General features: G+C 34.8%; 1 protein-coding gene across 5 annotated transcripts in view; it reads right to left on the reverse strand.

Annotated features, from left to right (window-relative positions):
* Positions 1 to 921: 921 nt before the first annotated feature.
* Positions 922 to 22,013, reverse strand: part of RBM25 (RNA binding motif protein 25) — a 49,830-nt gene continuing 28,738 nt past the window's right edge. For 3 of the 5 annotated variants that reach the window (XM_016427543.2, XM_016427544.2, XM_007472875.3), the window contains 12 exons: positions 21,376 to 21,429; positions 21,047 to 21,130; positions 17,260 to 17,546; positions 12,393 to 12,609; positions 12,171 to 12,260; positions 11,150 to 11,223; positions 9,918 to 10,068; positions 8,546 to 8,870; positions 7,753 to 8,027; positions 6,828 to 6,926; positions 4,084 to 4,131; positions 922 to 2,484 (listed from right to left, as the gene is read on the reverse strand). In XM_016427543.2, the coding sequence (XP_016283029.1) occupies positions 2,392 to 2,484; positions 4,084 to 4,131; positions 6,828 to 6,926; positions 7,753 to 8,027; positions 8,546 to 8,870; positions 9,918 to 10,068; positions 11,150 to 11,223; positions 12,171 to 12,260; positions 12,393 to 12,609; positions 17,260 to 17,546; positions 21,047 to 21,130; positions 21,376 to 21,429 (1,797 nt within the window). In that variant the 3' untranslated portion in view covers positions 922 to 2,391. The remainder of the gene's footprint in view (positions 2,485 to 4,083; positions 4,132 to 6,827; positions 6,927 to 7,752; positions 8,028 to 8,545; positions 8,871 to 9,917; positions 10,069 to 11,149; positions 11,224 to 12,170; positions 12,261 to 12,392; positions 12,610 to 17,259; positions 17,547 to 21,046; positions 21,131 to 21,375; positions 21,430 to 22,013) is intronic. The other 2 variants (XM_016427545.2, XM_016427546.2) reach the window with 1 other exon arrangement.

The raw sequence follows: 22,013 nt of genomic DNA on the forward strand, positions 1-22,013 counted from the left end.
GTATTTCCTAAAGTTGGTGCTTAACTAAAAAGCAGTGCAATTACATCACAAGACCCATAGGTGGAATTATACAACTATGATAAAAATTATGAAATTATGAATGCATGTTCTAATTAGGAAAGTAACACAGGAAGTCCAATCCATTCACAGAAAATGGCATGTATGCTCCTCTGGAAGCTGTGTTGAGTAAAATGATATATTATCCATGTTCAATAATACAAAAAACATCAGTCTCTAAATATAAGTTTTTCTTCTTAGTGTTTACATTAAAGTTTATAGTCAAAATTTTTTTGGTTGTATATGATCAATTTTAAAAATCCTGGATCCTTCCTGTTTTCCATATGTATAGTTCTTTCCACTCCCAAATTTCCTTAGTATATGAAGCCAAAACTTCTAGAAGGACAATGCAGTTTGAGTGGGGAACAAAAAAATAAAGAAAAAAAATAAATATATCTTGAAAAGAATGATACAGATGAAAATTAAATTTAAATAAATGAAACACAAGACCTCTTATATTTACTAGAATAAAAATTTGAAACTGACACACTGAACCAACAAAGGAGAAACAATTCTCCACTAATGTGTCTAAAAAAATGTTAAGGGAGCATAGATATAGCTATTACCTAAGCAGTTTCTTTACTGAAATGGGAAAAAGGTTGAAGAAAGTACAGACTGGAAAAGAGAAAGAGATATTATTTTGTAATTAACAAATGATGATACTGGATTTCTTCTTTAAATTTTCACCTTAAGAAACCAGAATTTAAAACATAATGACAACAAAGGCATTTCCACGCATGTAAAGGAGGTCCACCCAAACAGGTATTGCTTCTAACCTTTACTAAATACCCATAAAATGTTCATGAAAATCTCACAAACTCATCCTATATTTCCAAATTAAGTTTTCTAGTCTGCACCACACAATTATAACATGATGCCATTTATTTAACAAGACTCTGAAAGAATCTGAGTCTCCAGATCAAATATATACATTTTTAATATTCGAAATATTTACATGGTGGAACCTTTTCACGTTTCCATTTGTTAAGAACAGTGTTTTCAAATGTCCCCTCAAGATGAAAGAAATCTAGTAACACAGGGTCACAGTTATGCTTTTTGTAACAGGTCAACCTGTTTTGCTCCCCGGTAAATTCCTGTCCTACAGTAAAGAGAGCCCATGGTATGTCTTTATGCACGTCATCAGATTTTTAACCTGGATATGTAGAGGTAAAAAAAAAAAGTCTCCATTTATGTATATAAAAAAAGTTAAGCCATACAGACTCCTTATAATTTAAAAAAGAAAAAAGGGAAAAAAAATCACAAGTGGTCAAAAACCACCTAAAACGATGCCAAAATATTCTTTTCTAAACTTCCAAATCTATTAATGTTTTCTCTTACTTCTCCCTATGTTGAAACTGGCTGTTTTGGGGTTTTCTTTTCTTTTCTTTTCTTTCTTTTTTTTTAAGATGAGAGGTTCTTACAAGGAGGTACGAAATGGAGCTATGGAGTTAAAGCCAATGAATGTAAAAAATAATGTGCTCTAGAATTTAATGATCAGCCTAAAGAAATGTAAAAAGCTCTGCACGACTCATTCTTCCTTAAGAGAAAAGCTGAAGGAGCCAGCAAAACAGGGGAACCCCATCCTGTTCAACAGAATGCTGCACCATAATAAAATCCCATACATTGGGACACTGACAATTCAATAGTCCAAGACATTTTAGGTTGGCACAATATCATTACTTTCCCTTTAGGATCCTGAATCATGAAATGTTTAAGGCAGCTGCCCCTAAGACAAATGAGGGAAAAATAAGTCATTCATACATTCACTCACACTCATACACACATAGTTTAAAGAAGAGTGGGGTTGCCCACTTGACACATTCTTACATTCTAATTTAAATTCTATACCTTAAACAGGACTTGTCATTTCTGATTGGTTTTTAAATTAAAAAGGACATGGGGAGAGGGGTATAAAAGATGGCTGATACTCTTGCAATAAAAAATGATTATCTTGGGTTTTCTAACTGGTACAATTCAACATTAAGTGCAATTTTGCAAAAGAACCAGGGAGTCATTTTAATATTTACAAGGAACAAATTAGCGTAACAAGATTATCAGAGAGGCGTTGTACAGTAGCTGCAGCTTATAAAACATACCAGTAATTGTACCTGGTGAGTTATAAAGAGAACCAATGTAGGATTCAGATAACTCTACAACCGAGGGAGAACAGTGGGGTCTTAACAGAGCAGAGGACCAAAAAAATTTTCACATTTTCTACATTAAAAAAAAATTACAGATCTCACAAGTGTCTTTGAGGACAGAGAAAATTCAAAGTCCTTTGAATGGCGGAAAAGGGGAAAAAATTTGAAATGGAACCTAAATGTAAAAACAGTTTTACTTCACAAGACCAATTTTCTTGGCTTCCGTTTCATATATCAATAATCTCCACATTTTGACTATAAAAACTTCTGCTTCTTCATCTAGTACCTACAGGGGGAAAAAAAAACAATTTTTGATTAAAACAAACAATCACTAGCATCTTCAATAGTAATGACCAGCACGATTACTTTTCATAGTCAAATGTGAAGGAGTATGCACCAAAATGTTTTATTTTCAGCTATAACTTGGAGGGAAAGCTGCCTATGGGAAACTAGAGTAAATTTGAAGCAAGATGTCTCTACATATGGTACTTAAATATTTTACTACTTTTATATATAATCTCATCACTGTAGGAATTCCTTCCACAAATACAAAAAACAACCTATCTATAATTTAATAAATGGTCTTTGACAAAGGCTGTGCCCCCCAAATTCACAACCCTGTAGCTGGTAAGATACATTACTTAAAATAGTGGTGCTAGGGCCTTCCTTGCATTGAAAGATTATAATAGCCTACAACATGATAAAAAGTCAAGAGAGGCTGTGGCTACATAAAATCCTTGTTGTAAATAATTTATATAGAGAAAAAAATTTACTTCAGGGTGCCTTTGTTCCAAGTACTTCATTTACATTTTTTTCATTTACTTCTATGACACTCACAAAATATGAATAAATGACATTATTACCATTTGGCAGAAGGCAAGAAGACCAAACAACAACTTTAATAGCAATCAAGAATCTTTCTCCTACCTGCTGATCAAGGTATCCTTTTTTTTTTTTTAAACCCTTACCTTCCATCTTTGAATCAATACTAGGTATTGATTCCAAGGCAGAAGAGTTGTAAGGGCTAGACAATGGGGGTTAAGTGACTTGTCCAGGGTCACACAGCTGTGAAGTGTCTGAGGCCAGATTTGAACCTAGGACCTTCCCATCTCTAGGCCTGGCTCTCAATCCACTGAGGTACCCAGCTGTCCCTAAAGTATTTTTTTTTTAATTATATTGTTAACCTCGCAACTTACTATTGGAGAGTGAAATTCAGACTACAGAAAATGCCAGACTTACATATACATAAGTAGGTAGTACAGTCAAAGGTCATTTTATCCATACAACTAAAAATGGAAATATTATAGCAAATAAAATCTTCAGAAAAGATCAAAACCTTATTTTTGTTTATAGTTCAACATCTTATACCTTCTGCTAGAGATGCTATGAAAAGATAAATATAACAAAACTCAAGTTTTTTTCTTCATTCTGCCCTCTACCAGAAGATAATTAAAGATAATTACTGAGTAGTAAGATAACCAAAGACCAGCTGAAGAAACAAAGTGCTCAGAAAAAATGAGGTAACTAATACTTTAGAACTGATTACACTATATATCAGAATCAGACTAAACTATTTATGCATATCATTACATGACATTACTCAAAAATTTCATTAACTGGAAGGCATCAATTAGATCAGTAATTTGATCAGGCTTTGCATCAAACAGATGACTACAATAAGAAAAAAAATCACTGACTATGGTATTATACAATGATGCCTGAGGCAAATCTGCAAGAAGTGGCTTAAAAAAGAAAGCCTCTTTGATATAACATGTCAATAATCAATAAAATTTATTATGTACATGATGTCCAAAAATGGAAACTTTGCAATACCAAGGAAATGGGAAAAACAAGGCATTTATAAATTAAAAAAAAAAAAACTTACCATGGCAACATCATCTAATATACTTTGTGGTGAACTATGGGCCATAACCTGGGGGGGAAAAAAAATCTTTAGACGGAAAACTTCAAGAGTGAAAGTATGTCAGTGATTTTGAGAAAATCCTTAAAATAATTTAAATGTTTTTCAAATGAATTTAAGAAAACTATGTAGTATTTGATTTTATGGCCAAGAATCCCATACGTCCTTATCTGATTTTAGATCAGAGCTTAATGTTGATATAATCAACATTAATTTAGGAAAACATCAAATTTGAATATAATTGATGTAAGAAGGCTCTAGAAATGAGTTATGAACACTTAGCATTCCTTAAAATGTCCTTAACATGCTTTTAAAAACAGAAGTTTAAATTTAAGTATTTTGCAAATATTTATATAACAAATGAAGCACACTGTTAGTTAGAAAGCCAGATTCTTAAAACTGTAGGTTGAACTAACTGTAGGAAAAATGTTCAAGTCATTAAGACCGAGCTTTGAGAAATCCCCAGGTCATCTATTAAAAGGGATGTGGTATTTCAATAATTAACAGGTAGCAATTAAAAAAAAACAGGTTTAGAAGTATCTTGTGTAATCAAAGTGAAAAATCAATAGCAAGTAACATAGCACAGTAGAAAAAGCATTGGTCTAGATAGATGTAGGACCCTAAGACTGACATTTCTATTATCTCATAGTTGAGTAGATTTCACAATCCCAATAGATTACTCTCTTATATCAAGTTCAAATGAACCATTAATTTTATTTTTTCAAGACAAGAAATGGAGCTGCAATCTACAGATCTAAGATCACAGAACTTGCAGCAAATCCCTTAACCTCTGATGGTCCTAATTTATAAAATAGGTATAAATTTGTAACTAAGCATATATCACTGAATGCTTGGTAGAACCAAGATAATACATGTAAAACCGCATGTAACAATAAAGCTTTATATCAATTTAAAAAGTTATCATAGGTATATTTTAATACATATCACAAAAGCAAACTTCCTTTTACTGATCTTTTTTAATGCCATGGTACCAACAGATGAAAATAAAAATCCAAGCTTGCTCAAACCTGATTTCATTATCTAGCCAGGGATATGGAAAAATAAATAGTATTTCTTCACTATGCCCTTAGTCACAGCCTTAGGCTGTTTTACTGTAGTAACTTTGACTTGTTAATGCAAAATAAAACTTGTTTATTAGCACTTTTCTGACATGTAGTAGATGCTTAATAGATGTTTACTGACTGATTACCCCGGCAAAACTACTACTAGGTCTATATCCCAAAAAGACCAGAAGAGAAAACAAGGACACACATGTGCCAAAAAAATTTTGAGTAACTCTTTTTGAAGTAGGCATAAGAACTTGAAACTGAGGAGGTGCCCATCGATGGGAAGAATTGGCAAATAGATTATCATTCATAAGTGTACTACTATTATGGATAAGAAATGATGATGGGGTCATTCTTAAGGAAATCTAGGAATATTTCTGTGAACTGGTTCGGAATGAAATGAGCAGAACCAAGAGAACATTGAAAGGTAACAGCACTAGGAAGAAAAACAACTTGAGAATTCATGATGAACCATGATACCCATTCTCCTGAGAGGAGTGATAAGACTCAGAACACAAATAGACAAATAGACAGAGACAGACCAATCTCTCTCTCTCTCTCTCTCTCTCTCTCTCTCTCACTTCCATCTTAGAACAATACTGTATATTTATTCTAAGGCAGAAGAGCAGTAAGGGGGAGGCAATGGGGGTTAAGTGATTTGCCCAGGGTTACACAAGTAAGACTTATCTGAGTTCAGATTTGAACCCAGGACCTCCAGCCTCTGGATCTGCCTCACATATACATTTTTGACATGGCTGAAACAGAAATTTGTTTTGTTTGACTATGTATATTTGATGTAAGGGTTTTGTTTTTAACTTCTTCAATAAGCCAAGGAGAAAGTGAGATTTTTGTCAAATAAAATTTTAACAATTAAATTTTTCATTATTTCTTCTTCACAGGTAACTATGCCTGAAAAGAGAGAAGAATGGTTGTACCCTTAATCAGATGCTTATTAATAAAAGGTCCAAACAATTTTTATAATGAAAAACTACTTTGCTTCTCAACTATAGTGGGAGACTATATTTCCATGTCTCAATAACATTTCAATAAGCAAAGGTAGTAATGCTATAACCACAAACTGCTTCCTGTTTCTCACCACCATACAAAGAGAAAGGGCAAAGAAAGCAGCTTCCAACCATGTTGTTCTTCTTAATCCTTGGCTGCATGTTCTTTTTCTGAGGATGCTGGTTGGAGCTTGGTAGCCAGTATAAGGTCAGAGAAGGCTTACATGGCAGAGCTGTACTGTTATCAAATGCCTTTGTTTTGTCACATTGGTGACCCTGAGATCTCCAAAGCAGAGCATTAGCTTGGGCAGGACCAACGGAATTTGAAAGGATTTGAGAATACCCCTAGAGATATATTCTACCAATCCAGCTAAATTCAGAGAAGTTCATTCAAGGTCGGTTGCAAAAAGAACAGTTTTCCAACTAAAGCAATTTTTTAAAACTCTTAGCTTCTCTTATATTGGTTCCAAGGTAGAAGAGCAGTAAAGGCTAGGCAATGAGGGTTAAATGACTTACCCAGGGTCACACTGCTAGATGCCACCTAAAGCAATTCTTAAAGATCATTTACAAAGTTCAATATGGTCTACCCTTGGATCCTTAGAGTCCTCACATGAGAAAGAAAGTGTAAAGCACTAACCTTAGAACAAACAAAATCAACTAACGTGGCTTCTTCTTCACCTATATATTCTATGATTTTCTTATTAATCCATGGTCTAATTCGACGTTCCATTAATGTCTGCATTAGAAAGAAATAGTATTTACTTGAGTTGTTTCAAAATTTTTATCCTCAATATTCCACTTCATATAAATACTAATAGATGGAACAACAAGAAAAACAATACCTTAGTGAGTCACCAGCTAAAATATATTATTGCATTCAATTATATGACAATCATATTAAAATACTAACATTGCAAATAATTTGCTTATAGCCAATTGTGAACTACAAAACTAGGTTCTAATAAAGAGTATGGGAGGAAAAGGTAAGGAAATTTTTCATCACACAAACCAATAATATACTATCATTTTCCTCAATGATACTGTGAAAAATAGTCAAGTACTACTCATCAAGGACCCTTGCTACAGCCTAAAAATGAATAAGACCTGGGGAACTCTTCCATTCTCTTGCCCCAACTTCCACTAACCAATTCCTATCCCTCCCCACTCCCACATATATTCTCAGCTGGATGCTCTTCCCCATCCATTGGGCCCTGTCCTTCCCTTTGCTAGAGGTGGCTCAGAGTCCCAGTCCACTGTTTACCTTGTGAACATTACAATTCCAACAGTGACTGGCTGTAAACCAATGCCCTGGCAATTGTTCCTTTCCTTAGCCTTTTCATCTGCTATGAAGTCGAAGCCTTCTTAATGTGCTTTCTCACCTAAATAGAATGTGAAGTCTTTGAGAAGAGGGACTGCCTCACTTTTCTATTTGTGTCCCCAAAACTTGACACAGAATAAGTAAGCACTTAATATATGTTTTTCCATTCCATTCCATCCTTGGCTCTCTCATACAATAATCTAAGCCAGACATAAACAGAAAAAATTTAAAAGCTACAACTCACAGAATCTACAATAGACCAATCAAGGGGATATGCAAAGAGCTCAGGTTTAGCTGTCGGGATTTTTTCAATGAGACTTTTGATGTGTTTGCGCTTTTCTTCTGTATTAACAGTGCCTTTGGTGGAACTTTTATCATCTTCACCATAATCTAAGGGAACCAGTTTCCTTTTCCGGGGGACATCGTCACTGTCTTCATCCTCAAATTTGTTGAAGACACTATCCACAGGGAGCTTCTTTCTCTTTACAGCATTAGGTTGGCCAGGACTATTAGAAGCACCTAAAATAAAAGGATAATTTAACAATCCTCCAGGAAATATCATCTTAATTTATTATGTTATTTATGACTTACTATCCCTAAAAAGTAAAGCGTATCATCACAGGCTGTCAAAATTCTCACAGAAAGATCCAAATTACAGCAGGGCTGTGACACATAACGTATGCACCCCTCAACAGACTTTTCAAATACAGAGAATGCATTGAGTTAAAAAGGAAACCAATTATATAAAAATATTTAAAACATAAAATTCATATACTCCAACTTAAAAAGCCCTGTTCTTAGGAGAAATCATACTACTTCTTACAAATGCTGGATAACTATATTTTTCATTTCTCGGAGTTTGATAGAGATGCATAGGTAAAACTATGAAAACTGTGACCTAGAAAAGCATTTTGCCAATGCACTTTAAATAATTATTAACCATCTTTGATTAATTCTTCAGCCTACAGTAAAATGCAGAGGTGGTACTAACTTCTTTGATACTTTATTCTAATAGACCAAATAGAATACCAACATACCCAGTTTAAGACTTAATCCTATTTTTGGCCTGTGTTCCTCAGGTTGCTGTTGGTCAGGTGAGTTTTCATGGGGGATGATAATACCACAGGGAGATTCATCCCCAGGAGTATTGGGGGTTGCATTGCCACTAGCAGATGAAACTGATGGAGCTGAGCTGATGGGCCGCAAAGTTGGTTTAAGACAAGGTTTTTGTTCTGGCTCCTCCTCTTCTTCCATGGGCTCTTCTCGTTTTTCTTCTTTCTCTTGCTTTTCTTCTTCTTCTTCCTCAGACTCTGGCTCCTGCTTTATTTGTGGTTGCCTGCGCCTTTCAGCTTCTTGTTCCATCTGCAACCAATTAAGATTGATGTGAATGAACTGCAATAGTATGGAATAAAATTCCCTTCTTCCCCAAATGATGGGACATTTTAGGAAAGATTTTTAAAAGAGGAATTACTTTCTGTATTGGATAATCTAAGAATACTTACTCTGCACAAGTAGCTATGTTAAATATTACACAAAATGCTATAAAGCATAAAGTACCTCTTTTAGTATGATGGCTTTGAAAGGAAGACATAGGAATTAATTTGTATTTTTTTAAAACCCCTATTTTCCATTTTAGAATTGATACTAATGATCAGTTTCAAGGCAGAAGAAGGGTAGTGGTTAAGTGAATTGCCCAGGGTCACACAAGTACGAAGTGTCTGAGGCAAAAATTGAATCCCCTCTCTAAGCCTGGTTCTCTATACACTGAGCTACCCAACTGCCTCAGAAAGCAATTACGTTTTCAAACATTTGGAAAATTAATGTATAAAAATCATTAAAAGTATTAATTCAGTGACTTATACATTAATAATAGGATATCAACTGGGCTATTCATGATCAGTTCTCCTTGTCTCCATTAGCTCTTACTCATCAAGGATCTAATAACCCTACACAGAAAGAATATAATGGATTTGTTGGATGATTTTCAGTTAAATAAAAATAAATCCTATTCTATGAACAAAACATAATAGGAATTAAAAGAAACCCTACAAATAGCAGTACTTTTTCAAAATTTCTCTGCAAAATCATCTAAAAAGAATTATTTTTGTGGATCATGATATGGGTTTTTTAAAGTCAATTTTTACAAATGTAAACTTCTTTCAACTTAGTTTTCAGAAACAAAACACAGAAATCTCAATTTTCTGATCTGTAAAATGAAATATATAATACTTCAATTACAAGAGTTGTTCTAAGGAATGTACTTTGTAATTCCTTATACACGGAATATGGCCTACTATTACTACAAAGAATGCAACTTGCATTGCTGTGAACCAGAAACTGAATTCTATCATAGTGAGGGAACATTTAAAACCCATTATCTTTTCTCAAATATTCAAATTTGTTTCTTACTCTTTGGAGCTCTGCATCTGGATCTGGATGTCCTTCTGCCAGAAGACGCTGTCTTATTTCTTCCAATTCCTCCTTTTCTCTCTTCCTATCTCGTTCATCTGCTTCCATTTCTTTTTCTCTGTCACGCAATCTTTTCTGAAGTGCACTACCCCTATAAAAGATAGGAACCTCAAAACATTAGGTGCTTTTCTTCCAAATTTAGCAGCCAAATAGTAGAAGGAATATTTCCAAATAACAGTGTCTTCCATATGAAAACAAAAGCTATATTCCCGAGGACAAGGGCCATAGCTTAACAGCTCTGATATTCCCTAAAACTCGACGCATGCTAATACTTAATTCATTGATAAGCACTATTAAGAACACGATAACTTCCTAAAGCTAAGCTATATTAGAAAAATAAGCCAGTCAAACTGATTTTTAGAGAGGACCTTTCTTGCCTATCTGATTAGGAATAAAATATATGATTCTACTTTCCTTTGATTCTAGGGCAGAAAAATCAATATTTTGAAAATAATCAGTCGTTCTAAATAGTCTACAATCTTAAATTCTTATTAACAGAGTCCCTATAACCTTACTTGAATGACAAAACTTTTCTTCTTGAGAATGACCCCAGAAGCAAGAGAACATGAAGGACAGAAAATAGAAAACAGTGGATAATCAAATAGTTACTTGAGTTTTGTAATACATTCTGGTTCTACTCTGCCTACAACTGACAACATTCCCTCACTGAGTAACATGATGAACGGCAAACTCAAATGCAATATATCATTATGGATTATAATCACTAAGCATATATTTCTATTTGTTACGATGAACAGTAATCAAGTTGTGTCAGAAAGTCTGCTACCTTTCTACTTTCTTGAGAGAGGAGATCATGTGAGTAATGTTATGTATAATGCCAGACATGCTCATGGTTGAGCACAGTGTCAGGTAATAATGTAAAAACCAAAAGGAATTAAAATGTGCTAAGAAATCTTTTAGATACTCTGAATTATAGGTAGGAAAGCTGGTTGTTAAAGATAGTCTTCTGAGGTTTTATAGGTAAGAGTAAGATTTTCTACTTCAGGCTCCATAGGCAGGCAATAGTTTTCCACATGGTTTCTATGCTCAAGTTTGACAAAACTTTAGTGCCAGAGGGTTATAAAAAAACTCTGGATTTTCCTGGGATAACAAAACTCATTTTTATTTACCTTCAAATAGTCAAAAGAATAATGTTTATTCAAGAAGTTTACCTATAATATTTAGGATCATCTCTATCATCATCATAATCTTCCAAGAATTCTTTTAGCCGTTTGGCTTCTTTTGCCTAAAAACAAAAAACAAGCACACACATACAATAAAACTTTTTAAATTACCACAGACCTCATAGGTATAAATTAAATAAAATTCTGATTAGACCAAATTAAATTCTATTTACTTTTATAAATTCTGTAAGGTGACAATCAATGAAACAAGAATCATACATTATATTAACCCAACATTTTTATATAGTTAATTACTTCATTATTAAGGAAAACTCTTAATTCATATAGTTGAGAGATTTTTGAAGCTTATAGGAAACTTTTAGCTCAATACAGGATCATCATAGGTCCATTTGAAAATAATGCTTGATAACTGTATCAATAAAAAGGAACACAAAATTACATTTTTAATTCTTATTCCAACACCTGAAATTTAAGGTATATGGTGTCCCAGAAGTCTTAGGGCAGTTTTAAGCCTAAATAACTATTTAAAAAGCTTTAGTAGCTTAAAACTGCACTAAAATGTTTAGGACACTCTCTATAACAGACAGAGAAGCATAAAAAAATCTATTATTAGAATAATCTCCGAAAAGAAGAAAAAAAATGTAATAGAACTCCAGCAAAGAACACATGGAACACACCAGTGACAGAAACTAAAACTTAAAAAAAAAAATCCCTCAATATATCAGTTTTTAAAAGATTCATGTATAGTAAATAAACCCTTTGGTATTACAGCTTATCAAATGAATTTAAATTCAGGACACAATGTCCATTTTTATGATTGCCTAATATAGTATTAAAAAATATAGACAGAAAGATATAAACAACTCCAGAGGCAGAAAAGGTTATGCTATATCACCTCTAGTGAAAGAACTCTAAAATGCCACACAAACTCTTTTGTTGTTTCAGAATTTTGTCTCAAGTGCGACAATGAGTAAAAAGTACAAGTGGGCAAATCAATCTTTACTGTACAGAAGCTCCTATTCAATGTCTTTGGAGCACAAATGCTTACCATTTCTCTTCGTCTCTCTTCTTCTCTTTCAGCTTCTTTCTCATATTCTCTAGTTTTCTTCCGTTCTCTGATCTCCCAATTCTTAAGTCGCTAAAGGAAAATGTCAGAAGTATTAAAAAAATAAAAAGTAACACTCCAAGAATATCTTTGTCCTTGATAGTGACACAGAGAGTCCCTCGGCAGCAGAGGGTGAGAAAAAGGAAGCCTGGCTCCTCCTGTTACCTCTTGATAAGCAGCTTCCTTCTCTCGTAATTTTCTCTCCAGCTTTCGCCTTTCATAAGCATCTTCTTCATCTTCTTCTCGGTCTCTTTTCTTGTCTTTCTCTCTCTCTCGTTCCCTTTCTCTCTCTCGCTCCCGTTCCCGTTCTCTTTCCCGCTCCCGCTCCCGTTCCCTCTCTCTTTCACGCTCCCGTTCTCTTTCACGGTCTCTGCTCTTCTCTCTACAAAACACATAGTATAGTAATGATTTTCATTTCTGTAAAGGTAGCCAATCATAGAATAGTTTACATTATAAGAAACAGAGGATATCTAATTTTTAATGAAATCTATTTTTACTACTTGGCTTCATCAGAAATTTTGATAAAGAGCTATATTCCTAGGTCATGTTCTATTCATTATGAGTTTTACATTTGATTCCAAGTTTTAGATTTGATTTACAGCTTGGTTCCAAGAATTGAAGTTGATATTTTTGGTATGGATCTTTGATTCCTTCAGAGTAAATAAAGGGAATCCTCATGAGGAAAAAGTCACGAACAAAGTAAATCTGCAAAATTCTGCAACTTGAATTTAAAAGAGCTGTCTGGACACAAAGAGGTTAAATGATTTGTCAATGATCACTCAGAAAGTCTGTGTCAGAGATTAGGCTTGGACATACTGGTCTTCCAGATTCTGAGGTAAAATTGCTTTATCATACTACTGCATATGTAATATCTATATTATAATTTCATGTCAATCATTAAAAGCAAATCAAGATATAAGAGAAAAAAATAACATATTCAGCAAAACTATACATGGAAAACTCCCAACCAGTAGGATAGTGCATTACAATGGCAATATTAAGAATCACAATATTCAAAACTACAAGGGGCATGTGAAATTACCTCATCTGGAGGTGTCAAACTTCTAGCTTGCTAAGTATGCCCTAAACCAGATCAAAATCTAATTGGGAAATGTAAATAATTTTCCACTTACAAAGATCATTAAGAATAAAATACAGGCGCAGCTGGGTGGCTCAGTAGATTGAGACTCAGGCCTAGAGACAGAAGATCCTAGGTTCAAATCTGGCCTCAGACACTTCCCAGCTGTGTGACCCTGGGCAAGTCACTTGACCCCCATTGCCTAGCCTTTACCGCTCTTCTGCCTTGGAGCCAAAACACAGTATTGACTCCAAGACAAAAGGTAAGGGTTTAAAAAAAATTAAAAGAATAAAATACATCACAATGTGTGGTTTTTCTATTTGAGTTTGACACAATTGCTCGAGTCCACTTCTAGAATTTTACAAATAAACCTGAGGCCTAGAAAATAGAAATAACTTGCTTGAAAAATCACCTGACTGGGGGCAGCTGGGTGGCTCATTGGATTGAGAGCCAGGCCTAGAGACAGGAGATCCTAGGTTCAAATCTAGACTCAGACATTTCCCAGCTGTGTGACCCTGGGAAAGTCACTTAACCCCCATTGTCTAGCCCTTACCACTCTTCTGCCTTGGAACCAATTCCAAGACGGAAGGTAAGGGATTGAAAAAAAAGAGAGAGAAATCACCTGACTGGGGAAAAAGAGCTGGAACCAAAACAAAGATCTTCTCTAATCCTGAATCCAATGCTCTCTGCACTACTGATTCTGCTATGAATATTGATTATATATCCCTATTTGGATGTCAGTATGAGTAATTTAATGGATCATTTTCTAAAACTTTTAAGACATAAAGCAGAAGAGTAGTTATAAGAGAGCAACTTAAAGAGTCAATGAGTTAGTCTGTAAAGTGGAAAAACTTCAATGAAACAGAAGCAAAGACAAAAAACAAACACACATATCCCACCCTGTCCCTGAAATCTGATAAAACCAAAATACATGCTTTCAGATAATACCTAACATCCTAAACTTTATTTATAGCAGTATGATAGCCTTGATAATTATTCTGACCATCAAATGAGGTCCTAATTTAGTAAAGACAGATATATACAAGCTCCTAACTTTAATGTATAAGAACTTCGTCAATTATGGTTTGGAAGAAGGTAGGAGAAAAGTTATGCTTAACTCTGAGTTGACAAAAGCTAATTAATCAAAGTCTCTTAACATGTTTTTAGTATGAAAATCTAGAAACATATCACAACTTTTCAATCCAAATAAACTACTTGTGCCTCAAAAAAGATAAAACATTCTGTAGGTCTTCTTAAATTCCAACTTGTAGAAGATACCATAAAGTATTTTATAAATAATCAAATAACACATGCTAATTCTCATAAATATTTAAAACCTTAAAGCCACAAAATGATAATAACAAAAATTAAGTTGTAACTTGGTCTTATAAAGTGATAGAAGGGAATAAGGAAATAATACTTAAAAAAAAAAAACCACTTCCTTCCATCTTAGAATCAATATTGTGTATTGGTTCCAAGGCAGAAGAATGATAAGGGCTAGACAATGGTGGTTAAGTGACTTGCCCAGGGTCACATATCTAGGAAGTGTCTGAGGTTAGACTTGAACCCAGGACCTCCTCTCTCTAAGACTGACTCTCAATCTACTAAGTCACCCAGCTGCCTCCAAAATAATACTTTATGAATCAAGGTAAAATCACCACACATTTAAAATTACACGCAAATTGGCTTTTACCATACTGGAAATCTGTTAAAAATGAATACTTTGTTAGAAATCTCTTCTTATTCGCTTAAAACAAGGAATAAGAAAAAAAACAATTCATGCATTAAGAGAGTAAATGATTCTGATGTCTGGAAGAATTGAGGTTGAATCTCACCTCACCTAATGGATACATGGCTCTTTGAGCCTCAGGCAATTTGTTTGTGGAATAGTATGTTGATATACTTGAAGACACAAATTTAAATCTTGTGATATAGACACAAAGAGACAAAAAGAGCTAATGGATAAAAACATCTTTAATGAATTAAAGCATGAAAGAAATGGACATGATAGGAATACATAAAATATAAATCATCCCTTTTTTACTCCAAGATCCAAGCTACTTTGCCTATATTGTGTTGATTTGGAATTGATTTATAAATTTAGAAAGATTCGATTTCTATAGTTTAACTATTTTTTATGCATATTTATGCATAGCTGGACTAGCTGAAGTGTTGAGCTAAAAGTCAACAGAATGGCAATTACTACTGATGGTAGAACAAAGAAATAAAAAAAGAGTTCACAGAGGTTGAGGGGATATGACAGAGGAGAGACTCTAAATGAACACTCTAATGCAAATACTATCAACAAAGCAATGGGTTCAAATCAAGAAAACATCTAATGCCCAGTGGATTTACGCGTCGGCTATGGGGGGTGGGGGGGAGGAAAAGAAAATGATCTATGTCTTTAACGAATAATGCTTGGAAATGATCAAATAAAATATATTTTTTAAAAAAAAGAGTTCAACTGTAACTCACCTCTCTTTTCCTATCTTTATAACACATCTCTAGCACCTTATACAAAGCAGAGGTTTAATAAATGCTTGTTAAACTAAAATAACTTAAACAGCACAGTATTCAAGTCTTTTGTCACAAGAATTACCTTTCTATACATGGAAAAGGGACCAGAGAAGATATTTCTTTAGGGTTAATTATTTACAGAATTCACTGAAATGAGGTTAACAAAGCATTATTTTTATAAGCTATTGGACTCTTGAGAAATCATAATGAAGAGAGCACAGAAGTGAGAATCAGAAAATTTGAATTTTTCTGTTTTGCCACTAACAAGTTTTATCACCCTAAGTTCATCTTCTTAACTTCCTGATGTCAAATGAAAGTTAATAGGTAACAGCTAAGACCCATTTTAGCTTTAATAGTTTATGATTCTAAAAAAACAAATCCAATACTTTAGGAGCCATATTCTACCTATTTTTATTTTATTCTAGTGTCATCTAAGCCAGCAACAAGCTCAGTATGAGTATGAGATAAGGTAGTTAGCTGCCTTAAACTCCAATTTTCTAATATGTAAAATGAGTGGATAACTTCTAATATTTCTCCCAACTCCAAAATTTTTAAATTCAAGAAAAACAATTTCATCATAATTCTTCTTTACTAGGGGGATTTGATAATCAGTCATTTGTTCTTATTTTTAAAAACCAACATTTATTCAATGGTTAAGTTTCTAAAACTCTTAAAGTCCTCCAAAGAATTCCATGCTCTGATCACCTCTGGAGAAAAACTCTGTATTAAAATGTAGCACTTGAGATGAAAGCCTATTATCCAGTTTCTGAATATCAAAGTACTCGGAACATGGTAGGGAAAAAAAACCCACAGAAACTCCAAGTAGTTTGTACATGTGCTGATATACATGTGTATACATGCATATGCGACATATAGAACATGGAGGCACTTGATCAGTAAGAGATGACTAGTGTTTTCCCAGCAGTTATGATGCTACTGTTGGCAAACCTTTTAGAGCGGGTGATATGAGAGAGATCCTCAGGTGCACATGGAGAAGGGTAGGGGAGCAGCCCAGACCACATCCCTCTGGCTTTCTAGTAATGAACTTTAGCAAACTCTGTGCTGGGGTGACAGAAGGGCGTGCCCACAGAGAGGGCTCTTAATATCTCCTTTGGCACATGGGTCATAGGTTCTCCACCACAGTCCTAAGCCACACACAAGAGGTTGGAGGGGATGTTGCATAGCCAAATCCACCTAATAGCATACTGTAATATGTTAAAAATATAGATAAGCTAAAGATGTGTTTGTGGCTCTTTAAGTATTTAATTTACTTTAAAATTAGCTGACCATTTTATGAGATCAAAACTTAGAAATTATAAACCCATGCCCTAAGAGACAAAAGAAAAGAACTTAAAACATGACATAGTGAACACAATGTGCCTTTTGTTCATGGCATCAGGAAACACGCACCAGTGCCGAGGATCCCTTTGGACTTACCTTGATCGACTTCGATCTTTATTACGGTCTGAGCTTCTTTCCCGGTCTCGGTCCCGGTCTCTCTCTCTATCCCGGTCACGATCTCTCTCCTTTGTTCGATCTCGGTCCCTATCCCGCTCTCGTTCCCGCTCCCGTTCCTTCTCCTTCTCTCGTTCACGTTCTCTTTCCCTTTCTCGTTCCCGTTCTCGCCTTTCTCGTTCCCTTTCACGTTCCCTCTCTCTTTCTCTCCGTTCTTTCTCAATTTCCTGTCTCTCTTTCTCCTTTTTGCCTTTCTCTTCTTCCAGTTTCTAAAAACCAATAAAAGAACTTTCAGAATTAATTCTTTAGCTGCGGGATTCAGATTTTTCCCGGCGCAAGGCCCAATAATGGGAACAGATGCACCAAAACCAGTGGTGCTTTAACATTAGATATTTAATATGTTAACTTTATATCTTATAAATGACAGATCAAAGTGCAGTAATCACAACACTAGAATTCGTGCAAAAGCATAGACCAGCAATCTCCAACCTTGGATGCTGGGAGATTATATGAGTGTGGCCGACCTCTCAATAAGTACATAATGGCTACACTGCAGATGAAACAGTATGGTGGTTCAAAGCTGAGACAAAAGTCTCCAGAAATACAATGAATCACTCACCACTTGACTGCAACTATATTCTGGGCAAATAAATAACTATAAAGCATTTTAAAAGCTGGGAAATATGATTGCAACTCCCAAAGAACTCCCAACCCAGAAAAAACTACAACCTGGGGGCTTCAGGGAAAGAATGGAAATAATTCATCAATAGCACTACAAAACAATCTCTAACCTCTGGTCTTCCCACCCTCCAGAAAGATGTCTAGCTAGATCCAGGCAAGAGCTGCACTGCTATCTACTTTATTCCCACTATTACAAGATGGACAGCCCACCAAGTATCAAAAAGGTTGGAAATCACTCATTTCAAACAAAGGCTAACAAGGGTTATTTGCTATAGTTTTATTGAAATATCTATAAATTGTATTTTTCAATTTAATAAAATAAAAAGCAAAGCAACATATCTATGGCCAGAATTCCTATAAGACAATAAAAATACATCAAGATAATGACAAATCCATCCTTGGAAGCAATTGTTGTGTGTTAACTTACAGATGCTGTGCTAGGACATGGACCGCCAACACTGGATTAACCTTGCCTATAAGCTATGTTTCTGGGAGGAAGAGCAAGTACATGGTTCACAAATAAACCAAATAACAAAGACAAATTTTGTCAACCTGACAGATTGCCAGTGCACCACACGGTTTTTACATAGTCAGCAGAAAAAACCCCAAACAGGAAAAAACAACAACAAAAAAAAAACACGTTTATCCCTTTGGCTCCATGTTTAGTGCCACTGCAATGAAATGAAAACTTCAACAATAAAATGTGCATTTTTCTTTTCTTCATTATGTAAAGCATTTAAAACAACTTTAAAAAAGCAATCTTACCTGTTAGATACTCTTCCCTCTTGTCCATGGATCAGAGAACTGACAGAGAATTATGAAATAAAGCTAATTCACAAAGGATCAATATATCCGGTTACTGTGCCAGACTGTATTTAATATGAAATACAGGCTAACCCAATACCAAATACATTGAGATTACAAAAGAAGAGAATAAAAATGGTAGAAGGCTGACAGAGACGAACAAAACTGAAATCCTATTTAAAGGGGCAAGGAAATTCATCCTTTAAAAGATCCTAATAAAGTCTCAATTTACAAGATGGGACTAGACTACATGTAAACTTTCAAAGTAAACTTACCTCAATTTCTTATACTTATATAAAGAAATGTGTTTAAATACTGAGATGAGGGATACTTACAGATTATTTTAGCTGTTCCAATAGTAATTTCTTTGGTAGCATTCCTGGATTTTTCTCCTCAAAGCACACTTTATTCAGTGTACTAATTCTTTCTTTAGTGTATCTTTTGGCTTATGTAAATTAGGCTTAGTTTTTTGGGACTCATTTCAAAAGTTTTCTTCTTGCAAAGCCAATGAAAGAACAGATAAATCTAATTTACAAAAGGTATTTATCTAATGGATTTCTATAAAAGGTCTAGAGAAAAATGAAATGGGGCTAGGAACAGAAACACAAATGTAGGAAAGGAACAGAAAAGGAGAGGTAAAAGAATCATCAATCTTACCTTATGTTCTCTTCAGACTCGTCCGTGCTGTAAATGGACGCCCCCTGCCACGCTGATTACCCTGACAGTCTGTGCTTATTTAATAAACTCATACCAAAACATGCAAAGGTTCACTGTGCTCATTACTTTGTGATTGATGTTCCAAAAGACCCCTTTAACCATACCACCCAAATAAAGGAACAATCATTTTTTAATCGTTTTTGGAAATCCAAAATATTCCCCAATGAAATATGTCTAAGGCAGTAATATGCCTGACAGCTTCTCAAACTCTGAAGCATAGATATTTTAGATTAATTTTTTTAAACCACATGATTTTATCATAATATACTATTGACAAGACAGGGCTTATTTAGCAAATCAATGATGACAAAAAGAAAAGAAAGGGGGGAGGGGGGAACCACACACACACCTCTATAACATTTTCACTCTTACTTAGTCCCCAAACGTGAATGCTGAACTTTGCCAAAAAATACTCTTCTGAGATGTTTCTCCACTTTTTTCATTCCCAAAATTAATTTTGGGAGAAAAATAACATGTTCCTAGTCATATTTAAAGTTGCTGAATAAAGCATTATGTAAGTAAAGGTAGGGCTAGACACAATAGATAAATTGGACTTGTGGGATTAAACCATTTCACCAGATTCCAACTCTGAATTTTGAAAAAAACAAAAACACCCACAACATGACTATGTGAAGAAAAAAAACACTTATCAACATTTTATTGCTGAGTTACTGGCTACTCAGTCCTAGGGGAAGAGCTAAAACCATCTTACCACTTAAACATTAAAATACATTTCATGCAGAATTTGCTATTCATGGTCCATAAGCATCACCTTCAAAACCAGAAAACATTCACAGATGCGCTAACATTGAGAAGCTTTTGTAGGCAAGGCTTATAAAAGGGATTTACTATGCACAAATATTCATTTCCAAGCCAGTTACCCCTTTGCATATTTTTCTGAGGGGGCATCCATAAATATAATAAAAAACAGAAGCTCATACTTACATCCTATTCCTTGTTACTTTCCAAGCTGAGAGTTTCATCTTGCATTAGTCACCATATGATCTCTATCATAATGGTGGGGGTCAATGAATAGATTAGCTTTATGGGAATTTACAGTTCTTCCATGCATCTAAATTTTGGTAAGTCTGGTAACCACTGACCTACTTTTAAAATTTTCCCCCTCTCAAATTAAAGCTATGCAAATAATAACCCTTAAATTTAGCTCTAAAGAAAACTGTTTTCTTCTGATTAAGCTATACAATTGCCCACAGAAATACACTAAAGTGTATGTTATCCTGCTGCCCCCTTGAATTGTTATAAATCCTGAACCTGATGTTTAGATTGAAATTTATGGAAAACAATCTTTATTCACATTAAAGTGAGATGACTGCAAAGCAATCATTAAATAACTGAAAGAACTAAACATAAAATGTACAGGACCACTTTAATGTGGTATTGATCTTTGGTTCTTCTTTTCTATCTCTATATCTATTATTCATTCCTACTATAAATAGCATTTTTATGAATTCTAATGTAATGTTGATTATAAGTGGTCTTTTTTTTTCTCTTTTTGGATTCTGCAAAAAGTCTAGTTTGGTATCAAGTGCAAAAACAAGAATACTACCTTGTGTGTGTCTCTGAATTTACTGATCTCTCGTGATATCAGGTCTCTTTTATCTTCTTCCATTTCTATAGCGTTTATGTCTTCCTAAAAGACAAGGACAACAGGAGGGAAAAAAGAATGAAGGTCAATCAACATCAATACAAAGAGACAAGAGAAAAGTCGAAGGTTAGAGGTTTTGTACCAGTCTTGTAAGAGAAAAAAAAAGCCCTTCTGCAGTATCAAACCTGACAATCTGATGTTAATGAGTGAAAAATCAGATGGACAAGAGTCACAAATCTGGCAACTAGCAGTAAATATAGTCATTGTCAAAGCCTACAATGTAAACGAACCTTGGTGATGAGTGGATAAGGGATCAGTGGGGCCACTGGAAATCTGCGGAAAATCTGCGGAAAAATCCACGAAGATTTTTTTTTTTAAAAATAGAGTTCACACTACTCTGAAAAACAATGTTCTGTATGTTTGTACTGTAAGCAATACTGTATTGCTGTGATATCATTTCCTTGTCAAAATTATTTGATACTAAAAAATAGACTTCACTCACTCTCCACACCGCCCCCTCCCCCATCCCCTCCCCCCTCATCCAATGGAACAGGGAGGGACTCGGTGACTAACATTTAAGCAGAAATTTTCTCCTGATCCCCCTCCAGGAAACAGAGGACACTGACATGAGCAAATTTCTCCCATAATTCTTGTCATATGGTAGCTTTTCTTTCTTTCTTTCCCTCCCAACCCAAGCCAAATGTGGAAGCTTTTGAGTATTTTCCTCTCTCCCCATTAAGGGAAGGCATGCTGAGGTAGTCAACCCAATAGTACCACTTCCACTGGGTCTTTAAGAGAACCCAGGGGCCAGCATTCTGAGGGCCTGGTGGCTCTCTATTATCTCTGCCCTGTTTAAGGCTGGATCAGAAAGAACTGACCAAGGAGAATAAAGGGATCTAGCCACACAGAAAACTGCTCAAGATCATCT

This window comes from Monodelphis domestica, chromosome 1 (genome assembly GCF_027887165.1).
Source record: "Monodelphis domestica isolate mMonDom1 chromosome 1, mMonDom1.pri, whole genome shotgun sequence".
Taxonomy (NCBI): Eukaryota; Metazoa; Chordata; class Mammalia; order Didelphimorphia; family Didelphidae; genus Monodelphis; species Monodelphis domestica.